The sequence below is a fragment of the Nannospalax galili genome, unplaced genomic scaffold, assembly GCF_000622305.1.
Source record: "Nannospalax galili isolate Female #2095 unplaced genomic scaffold, S.galili_v1.0 scaffold1082, whole genome shotgun sequence".
NCBI lineage: Eukaryota > Metazoa > Chordata > Mammalia > Rodentia > Spalacidae > Nannospalax > Nannospalax galili.
Window position 1 is genome coordinate 2,547,951 of NW_008348580.1, and position 15,468 is coordinate 2,563,418.

General features: G+C 39.0%; 1 protein-coding gene across 1 annotated transcript in view; it reads left to right on the forward strand.

Annotated features, from left to right (window-relative positions):
* The window catches only part of Haus6 (HAUS augmin like complex subunit 6), a 51,983-nt gene that overhangs the window by 24,634 nt on the left and 11,881 nt on the right, over nt 1-15,468 (forward strand). The window contains exons 9-12 of the mRNA XM_008845545.3: nt 1,475-1,668; nt 3,116-3,242; nt 4,555-4,657; nt 5,972-6,038. Coding sequence (XP_008843767.1) covers nt 1,475-1,668; nt 3,116-3,242; nt 4,555-4,657; nt 5,972-6,038 — 491 coding nt within the window. The remainder of the gene's footprint in view (nt 1-1,474; nt 1,669-3,115; nt 3,243-4,554; nt 4,658-5,971; nt 6,039-15,468) is intronic.

The window sequence follows — 15,468 nt, forward strand, 5'->3', positions numbered from 1 at the left end:
ACAAAAGCACCATGTACTTATTTCTGTCTTCAAATGGACATTTCCATCTCTATGACTTTTTTCCTTAGTGAGCACAATTTATTTATATCTACCACATATGTGGCATTGATTATAGTATAGATATTACAAAAGTAAAATATTTTGGTGACTATGAAGAGATTTCACTTTAAGACGTAATATACATGCACCAAATTCACAGTATACAGTAGTCAACATGTATGGATTTAGATTCCTGTAGGGTATAGGCAGGTAATAGATACAAAAGGCATTAATTATAATGATAGAGAGAAGGTAGGAAGTGATATCTTTGGAGAAAAATCACTGTGAACTTTTTTTATGTAGAATTTATGATTCGAAAAATATTGGCAACTAATTCAAATTACTTTAAAACACTGCAATGTGTAGGGCAAGAAACATATTTCAAGTTTAGAGATCATGGATTTGCAACTTGTATGTGTATGTGTTTGCTTACAAGTGTGTGCATGAGCGTGTGTATGGGTGTACGTGTACATGAATTCATGTTTAAATGTGCTCACATGTCGGTGGAGACCAGAGGTCAGTCTTAAGTGTTGTTCCTCTGGAGCCATCCATCTTGTGTTTTGAGAAGGGGGTCTCATTGGGACCTGTGTTCACTAATTAGGGTAGATTGGCTGGCCAGCAGACCCAGGGGTCTGCCTGTCTCCACTTCCCCAATGCTGGAATCACAAATGTATGCTACCATTCCCTATATCTTTTTGTTTGATTGTCTTTTGAGGCAGGACCTACCTGTGCTCCAGCTGGTCTGGTACTTGCTATATAGACCAGGCTGGCCTCAGTCTCACAGAGCTCCATTTGTCTCTGCTTCTTGAGTACTGGAATTAAGGGAGTGTGCCGTCATGCTTGGCTACTTATATCCAACTTTTATGTGTGTACTGAGGATCAAACTCAGGTCCTCATGCTTGGAAAGCAGGCACTTTATAAGGATTGAATTACCTCTCCATCGTGTTAAATTTTTTCTTTTCTCTGTGTGTGTGTGTGTGTGTGTGTGTTTGCGTGCACACGCGCGTGCAGGTGTAGGTGCAGGCCAGAGGACAATTTCAGGTGGTTTGTTTTGAGACAGGGTCTCTCTCATTGGCCTGCAACTTATCAGTAGGCTAGGCTGGCTGGCAATTTGCAACTTTTGTTAAAAATGAATTTGTGATCTTTTTCCCAAATCTACTGTTTCTGTTCAGTCTTTATTTTTCTTTCCAACTGTTTTTGGATTTCTTTTCTGCTAGTTTCAATCTTTTGCATGATTTAAGAATGTTGTGTGGCATGTTCATTCCTTGACAGTTTTCAGTGGATTGAAATTATTACATAGTTTTATGTTTAGGTAGTGGTTGATTTATTTTTCCATTTAAGATTTTAAAATAACAAAAAGCATAAATATGTAGCTGTTCATTATCATAGGAACTTATAGATCTCTGATTTATTTCCCCCCTTTTTGGATCTTCAGTTGCAGATAGGAAACGTTTATGAGGCTGGAAAGTTGAACCTCTTAACAATTATTCAGTTGTTAAATGAAGTTTTGAAAGTAATGAAATATGAACATTGTAAGGCTGACCAACCAGGATTGACAATAGACCTTCGCTACCTTGAAAAAGAAGTCAAACTTCAGAGGGAAAGATTATCACATATGAAACACATGAGGTACACATACTGTTTTACTATGGGTGGTTCTTCAGCTTTGGCAAATAAGTGGAAAATGTACTAGCATTCAAAAACCTTATGTGTAGTGACCTTTTGGAGAGACATGTGAGAAGGGTCATGTAATAGAGCCTTTTCTTGTCTGGAATAAATTACTTAATATGAAACAATTTTATTTTTTTTAAGAGTTTCTTTTGCCATGTCTAATAGTAGAATTGAGCTGGGCCCATCATCCTTGAGAGGCTGAGGCAGGAAGATTGTGAGTTTAAGTGCAGTTTGCTATATATAATGAGATCCTGTCTCAAAAAAGCAAAAACCCCAAAAAACTGAGCTTTAGAAAAGTTTTTTATTTGAGCAGAAAGAACTGGGAGTTGAGGCTCATTTTAGGAGTGGACAATGGAAGTAGAATTCTGACTAAAGATTAGAGCTAGCAAAAAATTTATTTTATGGCTGGGTGTGGTGGTGCATGCCTTTAATCCCAGCACTTGGGAGGCAGAGGCAGGCGGATCTCCGTGAGTCCAAGGCCAGCCTGGTCTACATAGTGAGTTCCAGGACAGCTGGGGCTACAGAGAGACCCTGTTTCAAAAAAGACCAAAAAAAAAAAAAATTTTATTTCATATCAGGCATGGTGGTAAAAACCTATAATCCCAGCATTTGGGAGCCAGAGGCAAGAGAATCTAGAGTTCCAGGTCAACTAAATACCTGAGGCCAGCCTGGACCATGAGACACTCAAAAAAATTTTTAAAAATAAATGGAGTAGAATTAAAAATAAATGGATGACATGGGTGTACTCATATGCAGGCAATACACTCATACACATAAAAATAATAAAGAAAATATTTTTTAAAAAATGGAGTAGAACTGGGAAGTTGACTTAGTGGATAAGAGCACTGGCTGCTCTTACAGAGGGTTCGATTTCCAGCTTCCACATGATGGCTAACCATTGTCCGAACTCCAGTTCCAGAGGAATGCAATGCCCTCTTCTGACCTCTGTGGGCACTGCATGATGTGCAAAATTTACATACATGCAGGCAATATACTCATACACATAAAATAAAACTAATAAATATAAAAATTAAATGAAGTTATAGATGTATGATTGCTTTCTGGTTTTGTTTTGGTTTTTTGAGGTGGGGTTTCCCTATAGCCCCAGCTGGCCTAGAACTTGCTATATAGATCAGGCTGGCCTCAATTTCATAGAAATCTGCCTGCTTCCTGAGTGCTAGGATTAAAGGCATGAGCCATCATGCCTAGCTGCTTTTTTTAAGAGAAAAAAAAAAAATTTTTCACGTTGAGTCATCACTTTTCAGAAATTATTCAATTTAATATGTAGCTTATTGGTTAAACTTTTAGGTTTACATGCTTCCTCTTCCCTAGAACTATGGTCTTAAGTTTTACCACATACTTTTCTGTTTATTTGTACTTCAAATAAAGTTATTTCTTATCATAGGCATAAAATAAAAGAAAATGCCACTGCAGTGAGACATTCTATTACTGAGAAGCAAAGAGAATGGGATGAGAAGTGGAGAGAATTTCTTGGTCTGTCTCCTTTCAGTCTAATTAAAGGCTGGACTTCAGTAAGTAATGTGATCTTGCCTTTTGGAGAGGAGTTTAATTTTGACAATTCTGTTTATCTTCCTCTTTAAGTTTTGGCAATCCCTTGATTTATAATGTCACACATAACCTAGAAATGTTTTATATATATCTGTTTATCATGTTTGCATTGAAGTCTAAAGTTTTAAAAATTATTTCTTTTTATGTGTGTATGTTAGGGAGGGAGCAGCACATTCGTACCATGGGGTGTGTGGAGGACACAAGACAACCTTATGGAGGTGCTTCTTTCCATCCACCTTCACATGGCCTCCTAGAATTGCCGTGAGGTCCTTAGGCTTGCTTGGCTGAGTCATCTCACTGGCCCAAGTTATTTTTTTGTTGTTGTTAAGACAAGTCTCATGGATCCCAGGTTGGCCTCAAATTTTATTATGTAGCTGAGGTTGAATATGAATGGCTGATCTCCTGCCTTTACTCCCAGATGCTGGGATTATAAACCAGGTATTTATTATGTAGTTGTGCATCCCAGGATGATCTGGAACTCATGTAGCCGAGGCTGTCCTTGAACTTCCAGAGTAGGTAGAATTATAGGTATGTGCCACCATGCCTGACAGTTCAAATATTTTAGTTTTTGTAATTTTTCTAAATACATAATAGGATTTTCATCCAACATTTATAGCTCCCTTCCCCCCTTTGTTTTTTCTTGGGATAAGGTTTCACTTTGTAACCCTGTCTGACCGGGAGCTGGCTGTGTAGACCAGGCTGGCCTTCAGCTCAGAAATCTACCTGCCCCTGTCTTCTGAATGCTGAGGTTAAAGGCATGTGCTACCATGCCCAGCCCTTTTAGCAATACACTCATAGACATAAAATAAAAATAATAAAATATTAAAATTTTTTTAAATGTGTGTGCTCATGTTTTTGTGTACCACATGTGTAGGAGCCCTCAGAGGTAAGAAGGCATCATCAGATCTCCTAGATCTAGAAAGGTCTGACTTGCCTTGTAGGTACTGGGAACTGAACTGAGGTCCTCTGCAAAAGCAGTAAACACATTTAAACATTGAGCCATCTCTCTAGTCTTGATTCAGCCTTTAAATTCAGAGGACTGTATAAGAAGTAAATGAGACTTGTTTCTTGATAATGCAATACTGTAACATTTGAAACTTCATTGGAGGATCAAATAATTCCCTTGTTTTATACTATTGTACTCTTTGATTTAAAAAAATAGTTACAGGGTATACATTTAATAATTCATTGTTAGGAAAAAATCCATGTGTAGATTTGTAATTATGGTAGTTAGTGAATGTGTTTGCTTTAATATTCTGCATTCTGTGTTTTAAGGCTGTGGATCTTTTGCCACCCATGTCTCCCCTTTCGTTTGATCCTGTGTCAGAGGAAGTATATGCAAAGAGTATTCTTTCTAAGTATCCTGCTTCACTGCCAGGTTCGTTACCCCTCCCCTCTTGCCTTTTTAAAGACAATCTCACTATGAGGCATCGACGGACCTGGAACTAGCTATGTAGCCAGGCTGGAGCGCCTCTTGAGTGCTGAGATTATAGGTATGCACCTCTGCCTTATTTCTCATAGGTTTTTTTCCTCCTTTTAAAAGTTTATTTATTTTATTTTATATTTTAATTTTTTTTAATTTTGTGTATTGCCTGCATGTAGGTAAGTGCACCCATGTCATGCAATGCCCACGGAGGACGGAAGAGGCTGTAGGATCCCCTGGAACTGCAGTTATGGACAGTTGTTAGCTGTCATGTGGGTGCTGGGATTTGAACCTGGGTCTTCTGCAAGAACAGCCAGTGTTCTTAACCACTGAGCCATCTCTCCAGCCCTTACATTTTTTTTTTTTTTTTTCTTTTTCGTATTTTTTGAGACAGGGTCACCCTGTAGCACACAGCTGGACTGGAACTTACTATGTAGACTGGGCTACCCTGGATCTCTCAGAGATCTACCTGCTTCTGCCTCCTGAGTGCTGGGATTAAGGACTTTTGTCACCATGCCCAGCTCTTCTATTTTTTTTTTAAAAATTACTGATTTACATTTATTTACTTCTTTGTGTGCATGTGGATATGTATAGATATGCATGTGCCACAGTCCAGGTGTGGCGGTCAGAGGACAACCTGTAGGATTTGGTTCTCTCTGCTATGTGGGTCCTAAGGACCAAACTTAGGTTAGTCTTGGTGGAAAGTACCTTTACCCACTGAGCCATCTGGACAGCCCTTAGGTTATTTTTATTGTGAAGTGTACATAGCATAAATTTCCATTTTAGTGACAAAAGATGTCATTGAAAAAGGATAAAATCATATCATTTCCAAAACATGAGTGGAATTAGGAATTATATTGAAATAAGCTAGGCACAAAAAGACTGAATACCACATGATCAAAAAGTTGATTTCATAGAAATTGAGAGTAGAATGGTGATCACTAGAGGCTGATAACAGGTGAGAGGAAGGGATGGGGAGAGGTTAATCAACCAGAGGCTGAGCATAGTAGAGGAAGGGATGGGGTGGAAAACAGTTGATCAACAGGCACCAGTTGTAATTAGATAAGAAGAGTAACTTCAGCTGTTCTATTGCATAGTACGGTAATTACAGAGGATACTGTACTGTGTATTGAAGAAAACTAGAACGCTTGTGTATCTTGTGTTTGAACCTCAAGTCCAGGGAAGAAATACAGGTGTTCTAGATTTCAAGAAATCCTTGTATATTAGAGTATGTAGGTTTGATTAAAGAATCATTTTTATGCTCCTTAGATACACATAGAGAACATAACCAAGAAAACGGCTGCAGAAGTGAAGACCTGTGTGATCTTGCCCACAGGTAGAACAATTTGATTTTCACACTGACTTCCTCTTGATTTTAGTCTCATTGTCAGCCAACTAAAATATTTCTGTGCTCTGGAGAAGTGCATAACTTCTCCCTCTTAATCATACAGCATTCCTCTGTCGCAGTTCCACTTTTCAGAAGAGATTCAGCATTCATCATGCCTGGACACTTTTCTTTATCTAAATATTGGGCTTTATGACTGTTATCTGAATTTTGAATAAAATGCAAATATGCAAATTTTGTAAGGTAAATTTGGGAATTTTTGACTCTTTATATGTGCAAGAACTACTGTTGAAGTCACTCTGACCATTGACTAAGTCTGATATTTTGGGCCTTTGAGATCATCTAGTTTGGTGGTGAGTTTTCTGATTTATTGCTAATTTAGCATGAAAAACCTAGGACTACTTTGTTACAACTTCCTTTAGGTATAGTCCTGTTTTAACCCTTAACAATCAATGCCAATTATAAAAGTGAAAAACTCTGAATTAAATGTATGTAATTCATTTATTTCCATTTTAATACATTTAATCCAATTAAATATATATGGGTTATATATCTGTTCTTTATTGCAAATAAGCATTATTATATTACACATACTGAAGAGATACTTGATTTATTAGGTAGATTTCTTTCAGTTCAACCTCCCATAGGTAGATGAGGGACAGATATGAAAATTATGAGAATTATAAAAGAAAAAGTACTTGGGAAAATTATGTGGATTGAATATTGAATAATTCAGTTAAAAACCATGGAAAGAACCCAGTGTTTAGAGTGCATTATTAGCCTTTTCACATGTAGTTGTCCCTCATAGGTAATGAAAATACCCTAAGTCTTAGTTTTATTGCTGGTTTTGATTAGAGTAAGCTGATGGAGGTAGCATCATAGCCAGAATGCAGTTACAGGTCATTCCTTTTCTTCATACAGAGTACTCTCCTTACAGTGCTTTTTGTTTTTTCTTTTTTTAAAATTTCTATATTTGTAGTGGTGATGAAGCTGGGTTTTTTTTGTTGTTGTTGTTGTTGTTTTTACTTTTTTTTTTTTTTTTTAACTTTTTAGACAGGGTCTCATTGTGTAGCCCTGACTGGCCTGGAACTCAGGTAGTCGAGGCTGACCTCCAGTTGACAGAGATCTGCCTGCCTCTGCCTCCAGAGTACTGGGGCTAAAGGTGTGTGCCACCATACCTAGCCATTGCCTTTCTTTGTAAACATAGTTTTTATTTATTATCTGCTTGTATTTTAGATTTTGTTAATAGCAATAAATGAAAATTTTAAAAATGAATAAAATTTCTAAGTCACTTGTAAAATTTTCTCTCAAGTTCTTTTTTGTTTATCGAGCTGATGCCTTGGTGTGTGGCTCAGCTGGCCTTAAACTCATATCCTCTGACCACAGCTTCAACTTCCTGAATGGGTAGGACTAGAGGCATACATATATATATGACTTTAGCTCTTTTTTTTTGGTCTTTTTGAGACAGGGTCTCCCTGTAGCCCCAGCTGTCCTAGAACTCACTATGTAGACCAGGCTGGCCTTGAACTCACAGAGATCTGCCTGCCTCTGCCACCCGAGTGTTGGGATTAAAGGCGTGTGTCACCACGCCCAGCTGTGAATTTCCTTTTTAAGAAATTAGGTACTTATGTAGGCCAGGCTGGCCTTGAACTCACAGAGATCTGCTTGCTTCTGCCTCCTGAGTGCTGGGATTAAAGGCGTGCGCCACCACGCCCGTGACTTTAGTTCTAATGAAAGTATGGATACTGTCTTACTAAAGTTTAAAATATAAGATTTACTAAACATAAAGTTTTCTGTCTGTATATGTTAACATGTTGATCAATTTCCAGTTAGTATTGACTTGTAGCATTACATGTTAGACTTTAGGTTTTGCAGTTTCTTTACTTTTATCAAAATCATGTGGTACATAAACCAGGTGTGCTGATACATACCAGAAATTCAATCAAAAGTTCAAGGCTGTTCTTTTTTTGAAAAAATAAATATTTTTTTATTGTTTTTTATTTTATGTGTATATTTCCTGCATGTGTGTAAGTGCAGTGTCTGCAGAAGGTGTAGGATCCCCTGGAACTGGAGTTACGGACAGTTGTTAGCTGCCATTGTGGGTGCTGGGAATGGAACCTGGGTCCTCTGCAAGAGCAGTCAGTGCTTTTAACTGCTGAGCCACCTTTTCAGCCCTCAAGGCTGTTATTAACTCCTATAAGGCGAGTTTGAGACCATGAGACTCTATTTCAAAAATAAAAGAAAAAAAGTTACTATTTTTATTTTGGAAGTTCTCTTTCCTTGGATAACTTCCTGTAATAGAATCAACAAAGTCTTTACATCTGTTAGACTGCTAGAATTTCATGAACCTCTAACTGGGCATGGCAGCTGTGAATGGTGTAAAGATTGAACCAAAGCTGCTTTATGAAGTTGTCTTTGGGGGCTGGAGAGAGAGTTCAGGGGTTCATAGTGCTTGCTGTCCAGCACAAGGTCCTGAATTTGGATCCCAGCACCCAAGTGAAAAAAAAAGCTGGGTGTGACCACATACAGAGGCCTGTAACTCAAGTTCTAGGTTCATGGAGAGACTCTCAAATGAGGTGGAGGCTGGGTGTGATGGTGCATGCCTTTAATCCCAGCACTCAGAAGGCAGGCAGATCTCTTTGAGTTTGAGGCCAGCCAGGGCTACATACTGTTTTTTTTTTTTTTGTTTTTGTTTTTTTAAAGATAAATAAAAATAAAAAGAAATAAGGTAGAGAGCGATAGGACACCCGATATTCTTTCACCTCCATGCATGTGAGCCCGAACACACCACACTCACATGCATACATATGCATACACAAATACACATTTATCTTTGACTGTTATATTAGTAGGGCTAGTAATATACAGTTAATTTAGAATTGAGAAAGGATATAAAATATTTTCACTGTTTTCTATTAAAGACTCCATGAGAAACAGAAATATATGTATTTGCTTACAGAAGCTCGCACTTGAATGACATTTACTCATTGATTTGGTCTATCTGTTGAACAGTTTATATATATTCAATATATATTTTACTGCCAAGTATTCTGTTAACCTCTGGGAATAGCCTTTGTCTATAGCCTTTAGTCAATAGATTTGTTTGCTGGCTTCATTTCACAGGTTTTTGATTCTAATTATTACTTAAATTTTATTATTATTGAGTGTGTTTATGGTGTCTGTGGAGGTGTGTACATGTGCCACTGGATGCATGTAGAGGCCAAACTTTTGGGGATTGGTTTTCCTTCCTGGTTGGTTCTGGGGATTGAGTTTAGTTTGCCAGGATTGTGCAGCAATACTTTTACCTCCTGAACTATCACACTGGCTATTATTATTATTATTATTATTTTAGATAGAGTTCTATATAATTCTGACTGGCCTGGAACTCAATATGTAGCCCAGCATGGGGTGTTGAAAAAAACACACAGATGTGCAAGATTTGTAAAGCTGTTCATTTTTTATTTCTGGTTATAAAAAGAAAGCAAAGTACCAATATACTTGGCAGTGATCTCTAGTATTTTATATTAAAAAAAAGAAAAGCTTTGGCCTTTGCATTTAAAAGATCTTTTGAGGTCAAGATGAGTTACTGGTTTTTATTACTATTTTTTTGTTTTGGTTTTTGTTTTATTTTGTAAATGAAATGCTTATTTTTTAATTTTATTGAATTTTTATGTATTTCATACAGAACATCTTAATCCCCTTTACATTGCCTTTGCCATGAGCCCCTCCCACCCCTCCCTACTGGAATTGATACATTCTGTCGTTTGTGTTAAGGCCTATCATGTCAAGTTAGTATTCCTAGATGTTCTTCAGTGCAAGTTCATCCACTGAGGTCTAGTCAGTCTGTCTAGAGTCCTTTATGAAGGTCAGCTTTTACTCACCCAGCTGCCAATAATTCTTCACCGAACATTGAGGCCTGCTGTCCATTTCCACCGTTCTCTGCTGGGGTTTTGTCTGCTTGAGTTTGCATGGGTCTTGTGCATGTTGACACCATTACTGTAGGCTCATGTGAGAAGGGTACAAGGAGCCTGTAGGACTCCATATGGCCATGCACCTCCTCCTTGGCTCTTACAGTCTTTACACCCCCTCTTCTGCAATGGTTCCTGAGCCCTGGGTGGTGGATTTTAATAGGAGTCTTGTCGGAAGACTCTATAGACTCTTATTCTCTGTTTTGGCCATATGTGATGTTTTGTGTTCCTGGCCCGCTGTTGAATGGAGGTGCTTCATTGATGAGAGTAGACAGATGCATGAGTGTTCTCTTCATCCATTGTTCTATGTTCCTTGAACCTTAGGTGTAGAGGTTGCATTGTAGATATGCCATTTAGGATTGGGCAGTTCACAGACAATCTCTGTGTATGATGTACAGTTGTAGAACTCTGTAATAATCTCTGTTGCAAAAGAAGCTGCTTTGATGGGTGGTGCCTGGGATACTTGCCTGTAAATTTAAGAATCCATATTTTGCACATAGTAAGAAATTGCATTTGTCTAGGGATGTGACAGCCTTAGGGTTTTCTCTAAGATCTAAGACTTATTCCAGCTATGTGTATTTGACGAGGTTTACAGTACCACACATGGGTTTCTTCCCATTGAGTGGGCTTTCCATCCAATAAGGTAACTGTTGATTGCCACCAAGATAAAAGTGCCACTACTGCGACAATGTCATTTGCTGTGCCAGTCATTGATGTGGTTTTTGGGCCTTGAAGCTGGGGTTGGACCATCAGTTAATGTTCTCCCTTAGCAGCTTGTGTAGTGCTCTCCAAAGCTCTCCTACTATTGCTCTCTCTCAGGTTCCTTCTTCCCTTTACTTCCCTGGTTCCTGCAGTAACATCAGGTATGTACTCACATATAAGGATTTGGTGCCAGGATCCACAAATGAGGGAGAACATATGTCGTTTGTTTTTCTGAGTCTGTGTTACTTCACTTTGTATAACAGTTTCTAGATCTGTCCATTTACCTGCAAATTTCATTATTTCATCTTTCTTTACTGCTGAGTAGAAATCCATTGTGTAAATGTACATGGTTGTACAAGTGTCTCTACATACACTTTGGGTATGTGCCAAGAAGTGGTATAACTGGGTTGTGTGGTTGGTTAATTTTTTACTTTTTAAAGAGGTCTCCACACTGCTTTCCATAGGGGTTGCATGAGTTTGCAATCCCACCAGCAGTTGAATGAGCGTTCCCCTTTCTCCACATCCTCGCCAACATTTGGTATCATTTGTTCTCTTGATCTTAGCCAGTTTGACTGTTGTAGGATGAAATTTTAAGGTGGTTTTAATTTGCATCTCCCTAATTACTAATTATGTTGAATACCTTTTAAGATGCCTCTTTATTTCTTCTTTTGAATTGGATTTGCACTTTCTTTCTTTTGGTTAACTGGGCTAAGGGTCTATCTTGTTTAGCTTTTCAACGAACCAGCTCTTAGATTCATTGATTCTTTATGTTGTTTTCTTTCTATTTCATTAATTTCTGCTCTGATTTTTATTTCTTCTCATCTGCTTTGTTTGGGTTTCATTTGTTCTTACCTTTCCAGAGTCTTGAGTTGTAATGTTAAGTCATTTTTTTTGTGCCCTTTCTGATTTTTTTTTGTGTGTGTGTGTGTGTGTGTGTGTGTGTGTGTGTTTGTGTGTGTGTGTGTTGACACAGGGTCTCCCTGTAGCCCCAGCTGGCCTTGAACTCACAGAGATCCACCTACCTATGCCTCTGCCTCTGGAGTGCTAGGATTAAAGGCATGTTCCGCCACACCCAGCTCTTTCTGATTTTTGAACTAGGCACTTAGAACTATAAACATCCCTCTTAGGACTGCTTTTAATGTGTCCTAGAGGTTCTGTTGTTTTGTATTATGCTTTTCATTTTGTTCCAGGAATATTTTTCTACATTTCTTCTTTGACCCATACATCAGTCAGCAGTGTGTTGTTTAATCTCATGAGTTCCTATAGTTACTAGGGCTTCTTTCAGCTTTGTTGCATTGTTGTGGTTTGATAGACTGCATGGAATTATTTCAGTTTCTTTGTATTTGTTGAGATTTATTTTGTGGCCCATATGTGGTCAGTTTTAGAGAAAGTTCCATAGGGTGCTGAATAGAAAGTGTATTCTTTGGTGCTTGGGTGAAATATTCAGTAGATGTCTGTTAGTCCATTTGATGTATCATTTAATTCAGATGTCTGTTTATTCTTTGTCTGGTTGACCTAATGCAGACAGTGGGGTATTGAAGTCCCCTACTATTACTGAATTGGGGTTAATCGGTGTCTTAAAAGCCCTGTAGTGTTGTTTTTATGAATTTGGGTTTACCAGAGTTTGGGGCATATGTTCAGAATTGTAATATCTTCTTGGGCCTCTGGTAGAAGCCCAGGTCAAGTGCCAGTCAGGTACTCTTAGGCTTCCTCCTAAGGTCTAGGCCCCTAGTAGCAAGCAGTCACAGCACAATTTGGGAAACTGGCCAAGGGGAGCCCAGATTTAGGCGCTCTGAAGCAGTCTGCAAAGGTCTGCGCCCCTACTAAAGAGCAGAGAAGCTTTGATCTAGGTGATTGGATGGACTGTAGGTGGTCCCAGTGAAGCTCACCACCACATGGAGGCCAGATCCAGCCACTCTTAGGCAATTTGCCAAGGTCTGGGTCCCTACTGAAGGACAGAGATGCCTAGAGTGAGGGGCCACACAGGGTCCCAGTGTAGGGGGATGGGCATGGTGTGATTTGGGAAGCTCACCATTGGGCAGATGCCGGATCCAGGCACTCTCAGGCATTCTGCAAAGGTCTGGACCTGGATTTTTGGTTTTTATTTTTATTTTTTTAATATTGGATCTCATGTAGCCTAGGCTGTCCTTGAACTTATAGCACAGATGACCTAGATTTACCTTGAACTTTTTTTTTAAAGAAATTATTTGTGTATGTGTATACACAGCTGCAATTTGCAGTTTTCTTTTTGCACCTTTACATGGGTTCTGGGCTGGAACTCAGGTTTTCAAACTTGCTTTGTGAGGCAGCAGCACCTTTACTGCTGGAGCATCTCACTGGTCTTACCTTGTGTTTCTTTTTTCTTTTCCTTCTATCCTTTTGTATTTTGAGACAGGCTCTCTCTGTATCTCCAAGTGGCCTGGAACTCCATATGTAGGCAATGCTGGCCTTGATCTCAGAAAGTTCTGCCTGCTTCTTACTCCTGAGTGCTGGGATTTAAAGGCATGTGCCACTGCACCTGACCTTTGAACTTGTTTAAAAAATTTTTTCTTGGGTCTGGAGAGGTGGCTCAGTGGTTTAAGAACAGTGACTGTTCTTGCAGAAGACCCGGGTTTGAATCCCAGCACCCACATGGCAGCTAACAACTGTCTGTAACTCCAGTTCCAGGGGATCTGACAGCCTCTTCTGTCCGCGGGGTCATTGCATGACACAGGTGCACATACATGCAGGTAATATGTGCATACACATAAAATAAAAATAAAATATTAAAAAATATTTTTTTTTCTTTACGATTTAAAATAAGTTTTTGTTGCCGGGCGTGGTGGTGCGCACCTTTAAGCCTAGCACTCAGGAGGCAGAGGCAGACGGTTCTCTGTGAGTTCAAGGCCAGCCTGGTCTACATAGTGAGTTCCAGGCCAGCTGGGGCTACAGGGAGACCCTGTCTCAAAATGACCAAAAAATAAAAAGTTTTGTTTCTGTGTTTCCGTATGCGCAGATGAGTGCAGGAACCTGCACAGGCTGAAAACGGGTTAGATCATCTGAAACTGGAGTTACAGGCACTTGTGAGCCACTTGATGTGGGTGCTGGGAATCGAACTCAGGTCTTCTGGAAGAGTAGCAATTGCTTTTAACTGCTGAGTCATCTCTCTTGCCCCCTTCCTTGAACTTCTGATCCTCTTGTCTGTACCTCCCAAGCTCTGGAATTCCTGGCACCTCCTCCACACCCTGTTTTGGGGGTGCTGGGGATTGTGTATGTTAGGGAAACATTTACTGACTGTTTCTAGCTCTGAGAGTTACTTTAAGGTCAGTTCTATTTTTTTTTTTTTTTGGTCTTTTCTTTTGAGATAGGGTCTCTGTAGCCCCAGCTGTTGTTCATTTTATAATTATCATGAAAACGTACATGGTATTTTAATATTTCTCCAAAGGAACAAGGGAATCTAAAAGATTGAAGGATACAATATGCAGAGTAAACTGAAACTGAATAAATTAAAATTTTTATTATATGTGTAATATTCACTATAGAGCAAATTCATCACAGGAGATATTGATTTTGGATATGAAATATCAAGAATCTTGTTACTTAAAAAATTTTATAATAGGGGCTGGAGATGTGGCTCAGCGGTTAAGAGCACTGGCTACTCTTGCAGAGGACCTGGGTTCAGTTCCCAGCACCACACGGAAGCTGGCAAATGTCCATAACTCCAGTTCCAGGGCATCCAATGCCCTCATGATCTCCCTGGCCATAGTAGGACACAGATGCACTCCTACATGCAGGCAGTACACTCATACGCTTAAAATTTAAAAAATTATAATAAAAATATGTACATAGGAAGTAGAAGCTTTTGATAAATTAATCCTTGCAACAGGTGATATTTTATGAGTTACTAATTTTTATTAGTAAAATAGTATATTTTAGTGGCTTGCATTTCCATGAACATATATATTTTAGTTATTATAGTGTGGGTTTTTTTATTTTTTTATTATTTTTATTTTATGCGTATGAGTGTATTGCCTGCATACATGTGAGTGCACCTGTGTCGTGCAATGCTGTGGAGGTCAGAAGAGGGCTTCAGATTCCCCTGGAACTGGAGTTAAGGATGGTTCGTAGCCTCCATGTGGGTGCTGGGAATCGAACCTGGGTCCTCTGCAAGAGCATTCAGTGCTCTTAACCACTGAGCCATCTCTCCAGCCCCTATATTGTGTTTTTTTTATGCCCTAAAAGGGTATAATATAAAAAAGGCATTTAAATATGGCTATACTGAATACTGGAGGGACGACTCAGTGGTTAAGAGCATTGGCTGCCCTTGCGGAGGATGCAGGTTTGGTTCCCAGCACTCACATGGTTGCTTACATGCTCCTGTAACTTCAGTTCCAGGGGATCCAGTGCCCTCTTCTGTCATCCATGGGCATTGCATGCACATTGTGCACTTACATACATGCAGGCAGAACACTCATACACATAAAGTAAAAATAAATAAAGAAATTTTAAATGGCCACACTGGCATTAGAGACTTAAGGTGCATTGACCGCTATTTGTTTATTGCATGCTTTAAAAATAATTTCTATTGGCATGAGGGCACATGCCTTTAATCCCAACAGTTAGGAGACAGAACCAAGTGGTTCTCTGTAATTTTGAGGCTAGTCTGGTCTATGTAGTGAGTTCCAGGCCTGCTAGGGCTACATAATGAGGCCCTGTTTCATAAAAGCAAAACTACATAAAACAAAAACGACAGTACTTTGTGCTGAATTTTT